Raw genomic sequence first — 21,505 nt, 5'->3', positions numbered from 1 at the left:
CACAGCCCCACTTGACCTTAGAGACACAACTGAAAATGGGAAAATAATGTTGATGTTCCGTAATGACCATTTCCAAAGCAGCTGGTGGGGTAATTATTCTGTCTCATCTCGCTCTCTTTGCCTCTTATGTTTCCTCTCGTCCATTTTTTTTATCTTTTAAAAAAAAATTGCCTCCCCCGTTCACATCTTTGCGAGTCTGTCATCATGCAGAGCCGTGACCTAAACAGTTTGTGACAGCTTTCTGGGAGAGTGGAGCCGGACACGAGGCATGCCTCACTGGACCTGAGCGCACCAAAGGTTCTCTCACGTCTTTCACAGACAAATATAAAAACAATTCCAAAATGAATTTACAGATACACACACTTATTTTAGACTGAAAAACACACATGGCGTACTTGCTGCCCCAGATCCATCTGTTTAGCATACCTCACAAACATGCTAACAATGAAATGTAGTGATTTTAAGACCTCCTTTTGCAGAACTTTGTCAGTTCATGTGCTGTGTCGTGTTGACACTTCTATTTTTGGTTACTGTTCAGATTTTTGTTGCTACAAATGAATATTTACTTTTTATTATGATGCAGTACTGTGTCAAAACAACAATACTAAAAATCTAATTCATTTAAATCAAAACTGTCCATTATTAAATGATATATTAGTGATGGTATAATTTTAGAAACAGTTGTCTGTAGGATCTCATTAGTGCAGAGTAATTGGTTAGTGTACATTTTGATATGTGTACACGTGCACTCAACAGAATCACTCTTATTTCCATAACAAATCATGACTTGTTAAAGAAAATGATTATTTTATGATGCTCAAATTAGTTGTGTATATGGTATTGAGTCAAAGAAAAAAAAAAATCCTTACCAGTGGGATCTAAAAGTGAATTGGTAGCACCCCAGTGGTGGTACAGCGCTGCCAGTTCATGGGAGCTGTAGTTTTTGAGGAAGCCGAGGATGTTGTTTGGGATTTCTAGGATTTCTGCTGTTTGCTCCTGCTTTGGATTCCCAGGAGTCTCTGAGAGTCGGGATGATGATGAAGAAGTCAGAAGATTGCCACCATATGCTTCCATGGTTCCATAGTGCCCTGCTGTGGAGCTGTGGATGACGCTACTAGGCCTCGTAGCATTCGTCTGTCGCTGGCCATGGGAGTTGGTGAGTGGTTGTTGCAAGGAGCCTCTTCCTCGGTTGTACTCTGCTTGGGTACTGTACTTGCTAGAAAGCATGAAGCCGAGTCCCTCCTGAGGCATCATGTAACATTCTGCCCTTTTGGTAGCTGGAGCGGAGTTGAGGCTTTGGGCTGGGGAACGGGAGAGAGTGCTGGTACTCTTCTCCTTAGAATTGGAGGATGACGGCGAGCTCCTCCAAGAGGAAATATCACATTTGGGTCTGGAGCGGGGAGGCTGACTCTGAGAGACTCTCGCACCATGAGATCCTGAGGTGGAAGTGGAGGGTCTCGACAATAAAGATGAAGAGTGAGAGGACGATGATTGTGTCGCACCTGCACAACAACCTGTTTTTTTTTTTTTTAGTACTTCGTTGGACTGGGTTGGGGGCCGTGTGCGTTGGGCACGTGCAAGTGTCGGCAGCGGTAGACAGTCCTTACCCTCCAAGACTGGCGGGGGGCCAGTACGTCTCCTCGAGGTCAGGTCTCTTGGGGCCTTGGTGTTGTTTTTCAGAGCCCATTTAGGCACCAGATTGGAACTACTACTAGTGATGCGGTGAGCCATCGTCTGGTGCATCCACAGAACCTCAAGATAGAGGGTAGAATGGGAGCAAAAGGAACATTTGTGCTTCGGGAGAATTTTCTTGTCGAGGGTAGTGGGAGCTTGGCCCCTGTGACCTTCAACCCTCACACATAAATCCACGGGGGTCAAAACAGGCTCAAGCGGAGGAGAGCAAGTTGAAAGATGTGCAGGTGGAGATGGAATATTTTCCAGAGTTTGCAAAAGGGCTTTCTTCAACTTGGGGTATCCATTGGGTGTGACTCTAAGAATGGGACTGGTTCTGTCTTCGGAGGCAGCCGGATGCTGGACACGTACATGAGCCAGGTAGGCATGTGACTCATTGGTAACAAAGTCACACAGGCTGCAGATGTAAGGCTTCTCATCTGTAAACAAGCAATGTGAAACAGAAAAGGTCAAATATTTAACTAATTACTCATCACCACAGTAAATGAAAAAAAAAAACAATACTTAAAGACAATTTGATTCCATCAATATGAAGCGAAATATTGTTTATTGTACTACTGCATTAAATTGTAATGGTTCAGGTGTTCTACAATGAGCAAATACAATACTGTACAGGAATACAGTTTGGTGTGCACCTTTCCATATTCTCCACTTGAGGGCGGTAACGCCCCGCCTTTGAGAGAAAAATGGATATTGTCATTGGAATTAACAGTACAATACTTTTATCTCGTTTTACGATTTAAAAAAAAAATGAAAAAGGTCAATTAAATCATCTCTCAGCGAAATACAGACACACAGAGGGTCACATTCCAGATCCTCTCTTGTACCATTTTGTTCAGCATTTTTTTTTTTTTTTACACTCTGAACTTGCCACCTGTTTTTCGTTTGACTTCTTATTGGCAACAATGACCAACAAACAGCTCACGCGCTGCCATGATAGAACAGCTGAAGCTGTCCACTGATGGTATGGACAGTAATTATTTTTCAGGCCTCTGCTTTTGTTTTATCTATAGCTTGACATCACTAAATGGTCTTCAGAATCCCTCCTAGAAAAATTATAATTCCAAGCACAGGTGTGAATAGGTAGTACAAGATGTGAAAGATATCACTAATGTAACATGTACAGAACAGACTCACTAGTAATAACCATAAAATAATGGGGCGATGACAACAAAACATTCTATATTGATTTGATTTGCCATTGCAATCAGTAAACAACAGCTTGAAAATAGGGCTGTTTTCTTTTGCACCCCCCCCCCCATACAGCTAAATCAGGTTACTAAATCATTTCATTATCTTTCAAGATGTAATGTATTTCTAAGCCCTTACACACTGTGTACATTTGTATGCTAGGTTTTTGTTGTTGCTTTATATTGAGTCAACATTTGATGATTGCAAAACACACATTTTACATTCTTTACACAGTGTTGATTTTGCACACAAGAATACAATTTCATATTCACCATCTCAGAGGGAATACTCAGAAATAAACATGCTCCACTGTTGGCACAGTATTCTTTTTATCAAAGGCTGTGCCACTTTTATGCCAGATGTAACAGGCCGCACACCAGTCACTCAGATTTGAAAAATGTACAGGTGTGGTCAGTCATGCCCGCAGATATAGTTGCGGGTGTGGTTCACCAGTCATGTCCGCAGATATAAAGTTGCGGGTGTGATTAGGAATACAATCTCAAGACCTTAAAATAATTTACTGCGTTGTTATACCCGAGCATGTGTATAAGTATGCGCATCGCCGCAACTGCCATAAATAGGATGTCGGCTTGCTAGAATGCGCCCTATGTGCGTGTGCTCAACGTATTGGCCACACCTGAATCAAGGGATGAGGTGGATGATAGTCTAACGTTTTTTTTTTGGGGGGGGCGCGCCGTCACGCGATCAACCAAAACTGCCTCGCAATCGACCCATTGAGCACTCCTGGTCTATCTGAATTTCCTTTGACATGGCTCATGATGTTGATGACTTTCAACATAAATACGCTCACAGTACGTGAAGCAGCTCGGAACATGTGCTAATGGCATCACTTCCGTACATGTTCAGTACAGTTAACTTACATTTCCTGTTTCAGAGTGAATACCGATTGTTTAGGAGCAGGCTTGTTTTGTTAACAACATTTATGAAATAAACATGTAATTTAATGTCAAGACTACACAAAATAAGCGACGTCTTTCAATATCCATTTCTTCTACTCGTAACAAATTTTCCGTGTGTGATTTTTCGTGCTCGACTGCAGATTTGCGAGTGCGCTCATCAAATGTGAGTGACTGTGCACACCTTCCAAAACGTTCAATTTTTGACTTGTCAGTCTACAGCATGTTTCTCCAAAAAATCTTTCAGATCATCAAGATGTTTTTTGGCAAATGTGAGACAAGCTTTTCTATTCTTTGCTGACAGCAAGGGTTTTGACCTGGGAACTGTCCCATGGATGCCCTTTTTGGCCAGCATCTTTATTATGGTATAGCTATGAACACTGAGCTTAACTGAGGTCAGCGAGGCCAGCAAGTATTTAGATGTTGTTCTAGGTTCATTTGTGACCTCCTGACTGCGTCATCGTTGCATTCTTGGAGTAATTTTATTTAGTGGTCCACTCATGAGGAAGATTTGCCACTGTCCCCAGTTTTCTCCATTTGTGGATAATGGCTCTGACAGTGGATCCTTGGAGCCCCAAACCCTTGTAAATGGATTTGTAACATTTTCCAGACTGATGAATCACCTTTTTTTCATTTCTTTTTTTCATTTCTTTGAATTGTGGGATGAGGTATCGGTTCGTGAGATCTTGTAGCCTAATTCCTTTCTCTGACAGATTTAAGGGTTTTCTTGATTCAACAAGTTTGGTGGTTATCAGATTTAAGTGTGGCTTGTTAAATTTAAACTCACCTGTCCTAAATTTGTGGTTAGTCACAGTGACTTTGTGATTTAATAAGGGAGGGCAAAACTTTTTCACAGAGGGTCAGTAAGGTTTGGATATTTTTATGCCTTGAAAATTTTGATTGTCATTTAAAAACTGCATTTTGTATTTCCTTGGGTTGTCTCTGAGTAATTCTAAAATTTGCTTGATGATTTGAAACCTTTGTGTGTGATAAGATATGGGGAAAAAAAATTAAATCAGCAGGGGGCAAATACTTTTTCATGGCACTGTACACCAAAACCACATCCATGATGACATGTTAACTGGGTCTTGAAAAAGTAATAAAATTAAAGGTCATGATCGTAAAATAATGCATAAAGATAGGTAAAGAGATTTGAAAAAAACAACAACCTAATAAAAAAAATCTACTCACACACAGGGGAATGAGAGGGGGGGTTTCCTGAGACAGGAAGACCTGAAATAGCTCACAGCTCAATCATGCCTGAAGAAATGTTTCTGCTATTTTTTATCACTACTCTAAGCAGGGAAAATGAGGGAACAGCCACTGCTAATGCTCTGTTTACAATTTTGAGCATTTACTGTACAGCAAAAGCATCCAGCCATAAATGCTGATGTTTTGAAAAGTTGAGAAAGACAGCGCACTCATTTTGGTGCATACACAAAAAGCTTTACTTAGCCAAATTTCAGCCGTGATTACCATGGTCTGCCCTTGCAAGGGCAGCTTGACAATTTTGTTTGGCTTTACAGTATTGTTTATACATTTTATTGGTTACTGATGTGACCAAAATGTCCCTTACCTCAATGTCATGCCAATAAAAGGCAGCGAGTTTTAACAAAGGTGTTTTATTTCATTGCAATGTGTCGTGTGAAATTGTCAAGATAATTTAGGAACAGTGATTATTACAGTGCAGTATCACATGCAACACTTTGTACTTTGAAGTTTTGATATTTGGCCACATGGTGGCATCTGTCACCACTCCACAAATACTAAAAAGCTGAAGACAAAAACTGCATCAATGGCTATTTCATGAACAGATATTCACTGCCAGGCGGCATGGTGAGGCAACTGGTTAGAGTGTTGGCCTCAGAGTTCTGAGCCTGCGTGGCGTTTGCATGTTCTCCCTGTGCCTGTGTGGGTTTTCTGCGGGCACTCCAATTTCCTCCATTATCCTAAAACATGCATTAACTGGAAACTCTAAATTGATTGTGAGTGCGTGTGTTATCTGTTTCTATGTGCCCTACGATTGGCTGGCGAACGGTGCAGGGTGTTCCCTGCCTTCTGCCCGATGACAACAGGGATTGGCTCCAGCATTCCTGCGACTTTTGTGAGGAAAAGCCGCTCAGAAAATTGATGGATGAAGGGATATTTACTATCCCTTGGCGTAGGTGGACTCATGAGACGAATGAAATTAAAAATTTGAAATTAGCTACAACCATTTCATTTCACTGCATGCTTATGATGCTTTATCAGCAAATTAAGTTTGCATATTAAGAAAAAGCAGTTATTTTTAGCACTGTCATACACACAGGCACAATAACCCTGTGTGGAGAAAGGTATTATAAGATGCTTGAGCACATGAAACCATTTTAATAATATGCTTCAGATTTTTCAGCAGAATGTATGGCTGGTTAGCACATCTGCCTTACAATTCTGAGGACCCGAGTTCAAAACAGCCTTGCCTGTGTGGAATTTTCATGTTCGCCTTCCGTTGGTTGTTCCAGTTTCTCCCAAAACATTTTTCTCACAAAACACCCCCCAAAAACATCCATGGTAGGTTAACTAAATACTCTAAATTGCCCATAGGTGTGAATGTGACTGTGAATAATTGCCTGTCTATGTGTGCCCTGCGATTGTCTGGTGACTGTAAGAATGCCTGGAATTCTAGTGAGGATAAGTAGTATGGAAAATGGATGGATTGATATATTTCCAATTTAATGGGGATAGTAAGGGAAAAGGTTGTTTTCTGCTTTGAATTTGGTGTAGAACAATGCACTGCTCTTAAGCCTTGGCTATGAACTAAAAGTGAGACTGAGGCCAGGCACATTGTCAATCATCACTGACCTCTGACTTCACAAATGTTATTCTGGATGACTGGGCAACAATTTCCCCAGTAGCTGGTATCCTCCATTAGATTTACTTTAACTGTTTCACTTTTTGTGCCCATAAAGTGTGTTTATTAGGGAACAAACTTCATTAGATTAGTAGATTTATTGTTGCCTACCCCCCCCCACCTCTTCCTCCCAAAGATACAATCTACAATAACTAATCCATCCATCAATCATGGCATATTATTGGACTCCAAGACATCTCCACACAATGAAAGTGTTACGCTTTCATTCAAAAAATAAATACCAATAATAAAATCTTTAAGGCTACCTACCATCTCTATGATTGTCTAAAAATCACGTTATTTTCAGACAGTTCGCGAAGGTAAATGCTCCTTATATTTCATCCCTCCCTGACAAAGGAAATGTGAGAAAAAAAATACATTTTGCTTTGGTGAGTAGTGACTAACCTGGAAACTCTCCTGAGTTAGCAGTGCCCATCTCAGATGCCTGGTCTCTGAAAGTGGAGGCTGGTGGGGAATCTCCATACCCCGGGGTAAAAGGTCGATTTGGGGAGCCTGATTCTGGGTCACTGGTGGAGCTCCACTGGTCTTTACTTCCGCTTTTTTCCTTGCCGCCCACTGATGTCCTGCCCCCATCTTTTCGATGCACTCGGTGGTGGACAATCATCTGGTGACGACTGCGGAACACTTTGCCACATTCACAGCACTCAGCGAATTTAGAGGGACCTTGCGACTGGGATGGTCGTCTCTTTTCCTGGCGAGATGATGGTCGGTACTCTGAATCGCTGAGGTTTTCCGGTGTCTGGTCTCCAGATGAAAGTTGGTTTCCTAAACTGGAGCTGTTTCGGCGACCTGTGTTGTGTTTTTCTTGAGCTTGAAGGGCAAAAGCGCTATTCTCTTTCTCATAAACTACAGCGGATGTAGCACCTTCTTCCTCTCCAATAGTTCCCCCATCACTGGAAGCTTTGTTGTTCTCCACTGGTTCTACAACTTTTCCTTTTGTAGCTAAATGCCATGCTTGGTAGCTGCAAACTGGATCAAGCTCTGGGATTCTTTGACCCTCTATCTTATCAGTTTCATCCTCCTTGAGTTTTGTCCCAACGGGCTGCAAGCCTAAATAGTCGAGCAAACGTTTCTTTGTGGCTGGTGAGTCCTCATCATCACTGAGTTGTGAATGGTTGTGAGACTTCCTTCCATAACTAAGACTGTGGACTTTATCATGAATTCTTAGGCTCTTTTTGCTGTGAAACAAGTTCCCACATTTCGAGCACATTTGGTAGACAGACACAAAAAAGCCGACAATTTCAGGATCCTGTGCTACATCATTGATGGTGGCAGGATACTCAGCTGAATCAGATTTTGCACGAGATCGTGATCTGGTGTTGTGTGTTTTCATGTGGGATTTTAGGAACCAAGCTTCACGGAAGCGTCTTCCACATATGCGACAGCAATGGTCCAGGATTCCTGCATGTTTCTTCATGTGCGACTTTAAGAACCAGGCTTGTGTGAACACCTGCCCACACGTTTCACATGGAAAGCTCCCATCACACTGTGATTCAATTGGTTCAATAACGGCTTCTTCCTTAACACTTGTCTGCTCGCCTGTGTCCACAGTGATGTGGACCTTCTCAATGTGGCTCAGGAGCTGGTCCTCCCTCTGGGCCTCATAGCCACAAAGACGGCAGCAGTATGGCCGTTGTTCACGTGTAGGTTTCTCTCTTTTCAAGCTCCTTACAGGCACTTTCCTGCGACTATTGTCTGCGTTATCTCCACTGATCATGCGATTACAAGCTGAGCTGCTCTTGGTTGGACTTGTGCCTCCATCGAGACCCTCTGAAACACTCATCTCTTCTTCCTCTGCGCCCCCCTCTTCATCTTCATTGGAGTGGTGGCTAGAGAGCGTGCCCAGTTTGTGGCTGCGTATGTGAACTTTGAGGTTGCCCTTCTGAGAGGCCCTGTGGTCACAGTAGGGGCATTTATAAGGGCGTGCACCAGTATGGCGCCTCATATGTTGTGACAAAGAGCTCAGGAAAGGGAAGCTGCGGTTGCAAACACTGCAGTTGTAAGACCCTGATATTTTGTCATCCTCACCCTCAATATCATGTTTAGAATTGCTCTTGATGGGTGTCGACTTTTCCCTCTGATTTTGCGCCTGAGTATCCATCACCCCCACACCAGGATTCGTCATGGGATTTGATCTACCCTGCTTACCTGGCCTCTTTCATTCAAAAAAGTTCAATCTACTGCTATCTGTCGTTGCACATCTAGAGATGTCAAGTTGGCCTTTGTTAGTTAATTAAAATGCTATCTGTCTGCAGTCATTCTGGGGTGAAGCTGCTGTCACAGCAACTCATTTAACACTGTCTGGTTAAAGAAAACAATGCCATCTAGGCATCTTCATCTATCACTCTCACTAATTTTGGTCAATATGAATTATTCTGTTGTACTAGTACCCTAATATAAAGAAAAAAGTTTATGCCTTAGAGTGTAAACATTATGAGATAGATATCTACAAAAGTTGTATCTCATGTTTAACTATCTGAATAAAAAGGGACTTGGATTTTTTGTCTCTTGTGGTAACGTTTCAAAAAGTCTCAATATCATGATTATTAATCCACACTTCTGTTCTTCGTTCATTTCACTGGCATCTGTCCTCCATCTTCAGATTTTACACCTATTGGCAGCCATCTACAAAATCCACCTAAGAATGAAAAAGAAAGTGGAGTATTGAGGTAGACAAGAAAGTGGTGCATGGGGAGGAGATAGGAAAGAGACAAAAAGAACATGTTAGCAAATTTGTTTGCACTGACATATTCATTATTAATGTATATCTGATCATTCATTTTCCATCGCACTTCTTATCCCTGGTGACTTCGAGTGTGGGGTGGGGTACACCGTGGACCGGTTATTTGTAAGTGAGTCAGTTGCATATTTTTTGTATGTGGGTGGAAGCCTGTGTACCCAGAGACAACATTTGTGTACACAGTATGGCAAAAACTAGGAAAGAGGTTATGGTTGCAACAGTAACAGTTCATATAAAACTGAAACATGTATTATAAGAATGTTCTAAGATTCTTTCTAATAAGTGAATTTCTGTGTTCAGTAACAGAGACATTAAAAATGACGAAGATTGGTCACACTTTCCTAAAATGGAGGGGAAAAAAATGTAGACATCAAACACGTCGTAAGTCACACTTATACATGCTCAAAACTGATCTGATTATTCATTCACTCATTTCCCAGTGCTAATCGAGTTTGATGTCATAATTTCACAATGATGTCATTGATCGGCTTTAAGAAAGAAATTTTACGCATCGCCGTCTTTTACAGAACAGTACATCTGAATCCAAAAGCTAGTTTATTTTTGTATAGTAGTATTTATCTAGTTTTTCGGTGGGTTTTGACATAGTACTGTAAATATCTGATGTCCAGTAAAGTTATTTAAAAAAAAAAAAAACTATCTGTGGATGTTAGAGACAAGACGGCTGAGAAAAGACACATAATGTGCACCTCAGACTACAGGTCAAAGACAGAAAGACAAAGAACTGCAATAAAATCGTGTATTCTGATACCACCTCGTCCCATTTTTTTTTTTACGATCGTTGGGCTTTATCTTGTCAACTCAAATCTGACCAAATACACTCATTACCGTGGGGATGGCACATGAGTGAATCGCGCCAACTATATTATAAGAAGAAAAGTGTGTGTGTGTGGGGGGGGGGGCGTGTCTTCGTGGTCACCAGTGCTGAGGACAGGGGGGGACTTGCATGAGGTATGTTCTCGTACTTTTACTACAATACAGCTCACAAGATATCAACAAAATGTGATGTAGTCTAGCAAGGTAGTGCTACCACTGGTGGTTTTCTGTAAACATGCTGTCATGAACCAGGCTGGACCACGGCCAAGAGAGGCGTGGGCACTCCCCTGCCCGGTGACACCTATCACCGCTCAGAGCTGTTTCACATTGGGACTGTAATCAGATGGTGTATTTAAGTTGGAGTTTCGGTCACTGGCATTCGCCGGTTTGTTGTGCATTGTGCCCTGAGTTAGAGAGTTGCACTGTGTTACTGTGTGCGGAAAATCTTCTTGCAATAAAACCCACTGGACATAATACCGTTGTCTCAGAGTCATGCATTTGAGTCCTCCCCCGGTCTGATGGCACGTGACACATGCTGCCATTCCGTTGAACAGATAATCTGATCAGAGAAGTGAATTCTAACCTTTTTGGAGCCAAGGCACACACTGTTACTTAACAATTGAAAATCCTCACGGCACACCAACAAACAAACAAAAAGTACCGTAATTTCCAGCCTACAAGCCGGGAGATTTTTCACACGTTTTCAACCCTGCAGTTAATGCAGTGATGCAGCACTCGCATTAGCTAGCATTAGCGCGGCGCTAGCGTAAGTGTGGCTGGTTATAAGCCTCAGTACACAGAAAGACTTTAACGCTAGCCTTAGCACGGCGCTAGCGTTAAACTCTTTCTGTGTTCCTAGATTTATAACCAGCTGCGCTCTGTAGGCCGGGAATTACGGTAGATACATTAATTGCTGTATGTACTTACTGCCATCTAATAGAAGACAGTTAATTTATTCTGTCTATTGTTGTGCCTCACTGTCATAAAGAGAGGAACATATATACATTAATTATTGTATTTTTGGAACAATTAAGTACACAAGTCTATACAGGGAATGAACATGTCATTTAAATAGGCTCATTGCTCTATCTTGTGATTGGCTCGGTGATCAGTTCTCTTTTTTTTTTTTAACTCGCTGATCAGTGATTTGCCCCAAAGTCGTGTAAAGCCTTGTAGAAAATGCACAATCCACACAGGAATGTAAAGATTGAAACCCATAACCTATCACCTGTGAGCATGACGTGCTGAGCACATGTACACGGTTAATGCTCAAACATTGATGCAGGTCTTATACCTTGTACCTGACCTTAGTATTTGTACATATTTGTATTATAGGGCCACTGCTTATTGACTAAATGTGGCTGTGTCCATCATCTTTAATTCTATTTATGCACAACATCCATCTGCAATGATTTGTGCAGGGTTGGGAGGCTCTGAAGCTACACCAGCTGAGTTGACACTTTACACAATCATGGTGGGGGAAGAGTAGGGTGGATGTTCCGTGTTCACATCAGCAAGATCAGCAACGCTACCATATTCCCTCCCCATGATGGCCTCACAAACCTGTCTTCACTCACATGACAAGGTTCTTGAATACACAAAAGGAAGTGGCTCTTCAGACAATTTACCTTCTTTTCTCACTGAAGCTGAATGTTATTGCAGTGGGGGTCAAAATGCAAGGGAGGGAAAGAGGGACACTGTGATACTGTGGACAAATTAATACCACATACTCTTTATTTACTTTCGACAGAAGCAATTAGATTTATTTTCATTACTTACTTAGTTGTTCAGAATATTTTATCTTTTGAAGTAATGACAAGACCTGATCTTTACCGTCTAAGTTTACCATATTTACAAGATTAACCCCAAATAAGCTCAATAAACTCTGTTGCTAGAATACGAGATATACTTTAACAAAAGCTTTCATCAACGACACTACACCATCACTGGCAAAACAGGAAAATTGCTTTTTATTCACTTGAGTGAATTCTAGAAACTCAAATTGTGGACTATATGAAATTACAGTGATGCTATTGTTGAAAATGATAGTAGAGCTATTGCCACGCTCTAATTATAAAAGGATAATTCATCACAAATACAAGAGAACCTAAGCACACGAACCACCATACATCCTTTTATCTTGCACTGAAAATTATTACCCTGTACCAGAGCCACCTATTTATGTAGGCTATTTATACAACTCAAATCAGTGACGCTTTTATGGTTCACACCGCTGACTGCTCAAGTCCTGAAGACTCAAAGCTATAAAGTCAGAAGTGGGGTAAAGACTTTACAACACCTATATGTATATGTAATTGCTAGAAAACCTTATATTTACAATAAATAATGTGCCTTTGTTCATCTATTTATGCCAATTAGGGATAGTTACAGGAAAAAAAGACAAATGAATGATCTTCTATGAGATGGCAGGAAGTGCATACAGTAATTATATGTGTGTTTGTTGGTGTGCCGTGAGATTTTTTAAATGTAAAACATGTGCCTTGGCGCCATAAAGGTTGGAAATCACTGTTTTAGAGGACTTCATGATTCCTTCTTCCTGCAGGTCCAGACCTCTTCCCATTCTGTCGGAAGCACCAAAACCTAGTTTGATGCCCATGCCATCACAGTGCTAGAGTGGCCAGCCAACTCGCCGGATCTAAACCCCAATGGGAATCTATGGGGCATTCTTAAGAGGAAAATGAGGGGTACCAGATTCAAAAACAAAGAACTGACAGGAACCATCAAGGAAATGTGGTCTTCTACAACTCCCAACCAATGCAGCAGGCCGATTGCCTCCATGCCACGGTGTATCAAGGCAGTGATTGAACCAAAGGGACTCCCAACCATGTAGAGAAGACTAACATCCTGTTGAGTGATTTAATGTAACCCTAATTTCTTTTGTATTCCACAAAGACTGAGAATTCAATGATTTCTTCACAGTATTCTAATTTTTTGAATTCCTGATTTCGTGGGGGGCGGCACGGTGTCAGCTGTTAAGCGTTGGCCTCACAGTTCTGAGGTCCCGGGTTCGATCCCGGACCTGCCTGTGTGGAGTTTCCATGTTTTCCCTGTTCCTACGTGGGTTTCTCTGGGCACACCAGTTTCCTCCCACATCCAATATAACATGCAGCATTAATTGGACGCTCTAAATTGGCCCTAGGTGTGATTGTGAGTGCGGCTGTTTGTCTCAATGTGCCCTGTGGTTGGCTGGCAACCAGTTCGGGGTGTACCCTGCCTCCTGCCCGTTGACAGCTGGGATAGGCTCCAGCACTCCTGCGACCCTCTTGAGGATAAGCGGCTTAGAAAATGGATGGATGGATTATTTTGTGGGTTTTATGAGCTCAAAACTAAAATTACGTAAAAATAAATACTTGAAACTGTTTAAACTGCGGGCCCCTCAATCTATAATATATGAAAGTTTTACTTTGTACATGGGACAATGGAAATAAATGAACTTTCACATGGTATTACATTTTTTTAGAAAGGGTTTATAAGTGCAGACATCTAAGATACCCTAGTAAACAATCTCATAAGATTCAAGTTATTTCATTGCGGAATGAAGGGTCTTCTTTCTTTAACTGATGGGTACTAACCATTTTGGCTGTGCTGTGTGCAACATATCAAATTCATGCAAATATTGTCATCAACGGAACAAGAACCTGCAACATAGCCTGAAATGTTTAAAGTTAAATTTTAGCCTCCTTTGAGTGACAATTGGTGTCCTTTTTGTGAGGGACAGCTGTCATCCGTGATTCACTGACGTTCCATAGAAACCACAGAGACCTCTATTTTGAAGTTGAGGAAAAATACACACAAAGTGGAGTATCACGAGTCAACCTTCTGTCTGAATGCTGACAAAATCACACGCACACTAGCAGTGCAACTGTGGAATGGCGCAAAACAGAAGGGGCTTTTAAATTTGACCACACATCTTTTGGAAGCCCATGTGGACACTGTGGGCTTTTAACTGCGTTCCTTACAGGCAGCATTGAAAGTTGAACTATTTGTACAGAGGGTTTCTCACACTCACACACGCACACACAAAATCATTTGCAGTGGAGAACATACAGTGAATGCTTTGCGGAGAAAAAAAGATCTTGATAGCGTCTGCACACTTGCTCATGAAGTGAACACACGAGCTGTGAGACAAAGAAAGTAGTGCTCTCCCTAATACGCAGTGATACACAAACACACATGAACAGTGTGTATTCTCAGACCAATCAATAATCCATTATGAACAAACTGCCCCCCCAACCTTGCTGTCCTAAACTACCAGACAAGGGGGTCTGCTGTAGCTCTGTGAAGAACGAGAGGGGTGAAGCTCAGCTGGATGGATACACACACACACACACAAACAGAGCGACAGTTCATCAAAAATGTACACACAGAAAATGGACAGTTTCCAGGGCAGCTGTGGAATGTCAAAGAGAGTTCATAGAAGAAGAAAAAAAGTTGATTCAGTTAAAGGACAGTTTTAAAGAACTGAAAAGTTTGTCTGCAGCTGGAAGGGAAATCTAAAAATGTCTCACATTAAACTGCAAATGTAGTAATACATGTATGAAACCAATAATCTGTCTGTATTCAATGTCACAAGACACTATTAAATAGTTGGAAAACTGTTCTTGGACACAATCCATGGCTGTAGCATCATTCAGGGTATGTTGCCACATGAAAGGCTAACCATACATTATGTTAGTTTAAGTTTGGGAGGTCAATTCGTTTGCACTTTTACTCCATTGTGAGTGTGTCTAGCAAATAATCAGATAATCAGTATAACTGATAATCACAATGGTCCAATAAAGAAGTTATTTAAAACACATTTATAAAGATATTAATGTTCAATTTTAATAAACAAATTCAAATAAATATTCATTTTACATTATTTTTTTTATTGTGTCTGCAGTTTGTTTCTTTTCGATTTTTAAACAATTTTGGCACTATGCTTACGGTCATTTTCCATTTGGAAGAGCCATTTGCACTCTAGTTGTAGTTTCCTGGCTGATGTCTTGAGATGTTGGCTTAGTATCTCTATGTAATGTTCTTTCTATATGAAACAGGTCCGAGGGTTTGGAGGACTAGTGAAGAACAGAACTAATAGACTAATGTCTTTTTTATGAAGACCTCCAGTTCCTGGTGCATCAAAACAGCCCCAAAACATGATGCTGCCGCCTCCATGCTTCACAGTTGGTATGGTGTTCTCACTTTTACAAGCTTCCCCCTTTTTTGTCCAGATGTAATGTTGGTCATTAGTGTCATCAGACCACAGGACATGTCTCCAGAAGTTAAGATCATTGTCTTGGTGTCTTTTTTTTTTTTTTTTGCAAAGTCTTTTTTTATTTCTTTTAGGAATAATGGGCTCCTTCTCTGTGAGTGGCCTTTCAGCCCAAGTCAGTGCAGGAGTCCTTTCACTCTGGGTGATGACACTTTTTCTCACCAGTTTCGTCTAGCACCTTCACAAGCTCTTCAGCTTTTGTTCTGGGGTTGATTCACCCATTTTTGGACCAAAACAGGTACATCTCTGGGACACAGAGCTTGTCACCATCCTGGGCGGTGTGATGGCTGGACATTACCATGATGTTAATAGTTTTGTATAGTTGTTTTAATAGATGACCGTGACACCTTCAGGCATCTGATAATTGCATCCAACGATGAGCCAGATTGGTAGGGATCCACAATTCTTTCTCTGATTTCCTGCCTGATTTCTTCTGATTTTTCCATGATTTCAAACAAGGAAGCAGAGTGTTAGAGAAGTGCCATTAAATACATCCCCAGCTGTGCTGTCAAATAACTAAAATGTTGTCAGTTAAGTGTATGTAAACTTCTGTGTTCAACTGTATTTGCACTACAAATACATTTTCAACAGGGTAACTTGTAATTGTCACCGAATACATTTCATAAGTAGTCTTCTAAACATTTTGCTATCTAGATTGTGCCTCTAATTCCAGATTATTTCTAATGTACCACAATTTAGTCGGGTTCTGTCTCTAGACTGTACCAGCAGGTCATGCTCATAAGCAGGAAGAGCAGTGGGGGATTTCGTGGCATTGTTGGACTCCCCTGTTCCCATACTATCCTCAGTTCTATCAGTACCCCCTGCCATCCCCACCCCTAACGCATTAAACTAAACCAGGACAATGCGAGTAGTGGGGCGGGGGCACTCTGTTTGTCCCTTCTCAACGCCCACCCCACACTATTTGCGTGAGAAGGGCCATTAGATGAAGAGTCCACTGGGTCTGCATATATGTTTGTGCTGGAAGTAGCAGGTGTTTAGGTCAATACTGTCATTTTATATTTTTGGTGACTCGTGGGATTACTTGTTATACCACAAGGGAAAGGGCAAAAGACAGGTTCCCAGTCTCAGGTCATCTAGTCAATGATACAGATGTGATCCATGAAACTTTCTGTAGGCTCATTGTTCTTCATGGTTAGTGATCGTCACCTGCAGGTCACGCACCAGTAACAAAATGTGAAAGCCGGATTGCGCAATAATGATCTATTCTTATACAATTGAATGTAATCTAGTGATCAAAATAGAGTACAGCTGTGCTAATAACCTTGTTCCGCTTTCAAAAGCACTGCATACTGTGTTGTTGTTTGATTTGGTATATGTGCATATGCGTCTCTGTGTTGCATGTGGATGCCCCCCCTTCCCCCACCCTCTGTCAAAGTCTGCCTGTTTTTCTCACACTACTCGTTAACCCCTGGGTGCTCCAGTCTGGAGAACCCTCCCCATGTCCCCTTGCAGCAGAGCAGCATTCTTCTCTTTTTCTCTCTCACTCTCTAGTGCAGATGCACACAAGGTCCTCTCTCTCGCTCTCTCTCGCTCTCTCTCTCTCTCTCCCTCTCTCTCTCTTTCTCTCCCTCTCTCGCACACACACGCACACACACATGAAATGTCTGGATCCAGAATTGAGCATGTAAGAAAATGAGACGTGTATAGACTGTTATATGATGAGCTTCTAAATGCTAAATAGCAATTGACACCTGATTTCAACTCTTGTCTCAAACTGAATCATATCCATCCATCATGCTGCATATGTCAAAACTAGAAGTTACAGTTGTGACTTACACGTTCAGACATCAGGGAAACACAGATAAACAGCAAAAAAAACCATGAGCTTGTCTTTGGCATGTCTGGAAAAAAAGTATTTCACTGTTTTACAGCTAATGCCCTTCTGATTGAGTCTAGTCCACCTCACTTACATTTTTTGCTTAAAACACAACAAAACCAGGGGAGCCAGGGTGCCTGTGCCATATTCATGGACAATATATTCACCAACTTTTTTTTCATCATTTCTGTGTGTCATTCAAAATGGAGATAAAACTATCATCCATATTACTATATCCAAACAGCCATAGAGTTGATGATTTTACTGAACTACTTAATGAATTACAGTTTTTGGAGTGATTCCCATTGTTTAGTCATCACAGAGGACTTGAATGTTCATGTGGGTGTATCAAGTCAAAGGCACAATGAAAGAACTCACTGCTGTTCTTGGATTGTTCGGTCTAACTAAGCATGTGACTGAGCCCACCCTAAGCAGAGGGCACACTTTAGATGTGCTCATTACAAAGGGTGTTAGTATTTCAGATGTTAATGTCTGTGATGTTGCTTTATCTAATCAGGTTTGTGTTTTCCTTGACCTGTTTCTTTGTCTGTCACCAAAACTAAGGTTGATTCTGCAGTTGTCATTACAAATTTTGAGGGATGATTTTTTTTCTTTATTACAAAATTATTACAAACAACAGTCACAACTCTTGTGTAGTATTTCCCACAGCAAACATATTAACAAACCCACTAGGTTTACTGCCCTTGGAATTAACATCTATATCTAAGTGCAATGACTTTTTCCAATGGAACCTAATGATAAATTTAATTTCATGACAAGTTTCCATTGCACAAATTACTTTGCAGATAGCTAGACACCAAAACTGACAAAGCAGTCCAAGAGATCATCTCCAGTCTGCATCAGTCGGCATATTGTGTTGATGAATTAGCAATACCCACAAGATTTATGAATTCTGTGCTCTGCAGTTTTGTACCACCACTGTTCATCTTGCCTTCTGTCTTCCATCATTAAGCTTTTTCTAAAGATGAGCAGTCTTGATGCCACAGTACTTAACTATTGGCCCATTTAAAAAAATGTCCATTCTTATAGAAAGTCCTAGAAAAAAGTTGTATTATTTACAACATACTGGCTTTCTCCTGTCTACAAATTCTTTTGATACTTTCCAGTCAGGATTTAATCACCATTAGAGCACTGAAACAGATCTGATCAAACTGAGAAATTACATCCACCGGAAAAAAGATGCTGGCAAAAGCTCAGTTTTAATTCTCCTCAATCTGAGTGCTACCTTTGACACTGGTGAACCCAGGTGATATTATCACAGATGTAAGAACACCGGGTGGGAATCTGTGGTAATGCTCTAAACTGGAACAATTTCTATCACGAGGACCGGACACACGTTGTTGAAATTTGTAACCGTCTTGAACCAAATGGGTGTTAGCTCTGTTGTTATTGCCCAAACTTGGAACCCTTTCCGTTCAAGCTTTACATGTTTCTAGTTAGCCACCTAATACAAAGCTATAATGTGTCCTACCACAACTATGCAGATTAGAGTACACTGCATATCTTATAGCCATATGATCCTTCTCAAGTCTCTTGAGAACCACAGGGACTGGTCTCCTGTCAGTGCCCAGAGTCAGCGCTAAACATGGATAGGATGCATTTCAGTTTTATGTTGCAAAATTCAGTAACATTCTCCCAGAAGATTTGAAACAAGCCTTAACTCTGAAAATGCTTGGATCCACGCTGAAAATAGTTGAGTTTAGCTGTGCATATAACAACTGAAAACATTGTGTCTGTACTTTCAATTATTATTTTCATTTCATTACATTCATGGAATTATTTTATTTGCTGTCATGTAAACCAATTTCAACTGCCGTGCGTATGAATTGTAGTCTGCAGACAAACTTGCATTGAATAACCTTGAAATCCTGACATCAAACCTGATGTCCGCTGGCAGTGTTGAACTTTTTGTAGATCTTATGACCAAAACTATTTACCACAACATCAAAATTAGTCAATATCCTCAGTAAATTAGCCCATGATAACCAGCACTTTCTGAAATTATGACCTCTCAATGAATTTGAATTTGTTAGTACGACGCAAGACCCAGCACCCTACATAGCAATAGACATGCTTACCAGTAAAGCCAAAGAGGTAGTGGTTTGGTCGCACGCGGAAGTACGGTTCTCGCAAAAGGCTAATCACTAAGGCAATAGCAGCTAACCCCTGCAAACGCCAGTCCATTGTTCATTCACTGGATAATAAATTAGATCATGTACAAGTTCAATTAATATTAAAACACACCCTCCTCGTTCAGTGGGGAAAGCATGAGTTCTTATATACTCAGGAAGCACCTAGTGGCTAGCTTAACACCAAAATGCCTCACCTCCCTGGCACTGTATGCCAAGCCGCAGATTGCAAAATGCCTTTTAAAACATTATCATGAATAATCGTCTGTTCTTATACAGTATTGTTGAAAATAAAAAACAGGAATATTCGAATCTGTGTATTTTTCAACTTTGAGAAGAAAAATCAGAGTTATCAATACCATAATGTTGATTGCACAATAACATTTGACGAGTCCAGTCTGTCATTTGTACATTGCATCACATCTCAATCTAATTGTAATTGTGTACTTTATATAGCCATAAAAATATATTATTTCATTTTTATATTACATGACATATGTTATAATGTATAAAGGAGCATATCTGCCTCAGTTTTGAGGGCTCGGGTTCAAATCCGGCGTGCCTATGTGGTGTTTGCATTTTATCTCCATCCCTGTGTGGGTTTTCTACTCCAGTTTCCTGTCACATCTCCAAAACATGGTAGTTTAATTGCAGACTCCCAACTGCCCATAGATGTGAATGTGAGTCTGAATGGTTGTTTGTTTGTATGTGCCCTCCGACTGTCTAGCAACCAGTTCAGGGTGTACTCCACCTCTCGCCCAAAGATAACTGGGAATATGCTTGACACTGCGTGATCCTTGGGAAGATAAGCAGCTTGGATAATGGCTGGATGAAAAATGCATTTTGTTATACAAAGGGTTTGTTATAAAATGTAAATACAGTTTTTACAATATACCCAAGTAGGGAGACCATGCTCCAGATTTCTATCAGTTTGGGGTACCTTGTCCTTGAAATTGTTGAAGACCCCTAATAGAAACCTTTAAAAAGAATGATGTCCGTTATAAGTATTGCCATCTGCTTGGTGAAACAGCAAGTCTCGATGGGAAACATAAAACATTATCGTGCCTCCCTAATTTCAATTCTATTTATACTGACTATACAGTGTAAATAGAAGTGCAAAAATTACAAAAAATTAAACTTTTGTACAAAAAGAGATACTTACATTTCATTGTGTGCATTCTGATTTCTCCGCGGACATTTTCAATATGGTTTACTGAACACAGAAAAAAAATCATGTTTTTGCTCATAATAAACAATGACGTTACCGCAATTTCCCTTTTCCTTTAGTTTGGGCTGTCTTTCTCCAACACCTTTAGCAGACACACCCACATAGGTCTGCAATTTGTGTGGGGGACTTACTTTACATCCAGTATATAGTTTTTTTTTTTCTGCATTTGAATTTGGCAGACTTTAAAAAAAAAACACTTCGCTGTGGTGTGTCAAATTTACAAGGCATTTTTTGCCACTTTAGTAAACCTTTAAGTGTGACTGTGCTTAATGTAATATTTGAGAAGGACACATTTGACAGGGAATGGCCATGTTTTAGGGTTGCTCCTCCCACATTAGTATGTGGCATCAAGGTGGACGTGACAAGACTTAAGTTGCTGGGAGAATCTAAGCTGCCTGAAAAGTACAAAACAGCATGCTTTCTCCATCTTGCACATTAGCTGGATGACACAATATTCACATTAATCTTGGTTATTTCCTTTGTAAGGACATAGAACAAAGACCAACAATTAATATAATGTACATGAGCACATACAGTACAAAACCTTCAGAAATGTCGTTGCTGTCTTAATGTTTTCTATTCACCTAAATGCTTTCTTCCAAACCGTAAGTATTTGGATAAAAAATACTATGGTTATATGAATAAGTCAGAAAAACACAAAAATGTTTGTCAATTAATGATAAAATATCTGTGAAAACTGATAGACTCTGCGAGGTAGCAATGCTGGATTTCA

At 40.7% G+C, this 21,505-nt stretch overlaps 1 protein-coding gene across 4 annotated transcripts in view; it reads right to left on the bottom strand.

Moving 5' to 3' along the window:
• The window catches only part of LOC133501085 (zinc finger protein 516-like), a 63,939-nt gene that overhangs the window by 12,544 nt on the left and 29,890 nt on the right, over window positions 1-21,505 (bottom strand). For all 4 annotated transcript variants that reach the window (XM_061820530.1, XM_061820532.1, XM_061820531.1 and 1 more), the window contains 2 exons: window positions 7,096-9,349; window positions 870-2,111 (listed from right to left, as the gene is read on the bottom strand). In XM_061820530.1, the coding sequence (XP_061676514.1) occupies window positions 870-2,111; window positions 7,096-8,836 (2,983 nt within the window). In that variant the 5' untranslated portion in view covers window positions 8,837-9,349. The remainder of the gene's footprint in view (window positions 1-869; window positions 2,112-7,095; window positions 9,350-21,505) is intronic.

Source organism: Syngnathoides biaculeatus, chromosome 5 (genome assembly GCF_019802595.1).
Source record: "Syngnathoides biaculeatus isolate LvHL_M chromosome 5, ASM1980259v1, whole genome shotgun sequence".
Taxonomy (NCBI): Eukaryota; Metazoa; Chordata; class Actinopteri; order Syngnathiformes; family Syngnathidae; genus Syngnathoides; species Syngnathoides biaculeatus.
This window is presented reverse-complemented; position numbering and strand designations above follow the sequence as displayed.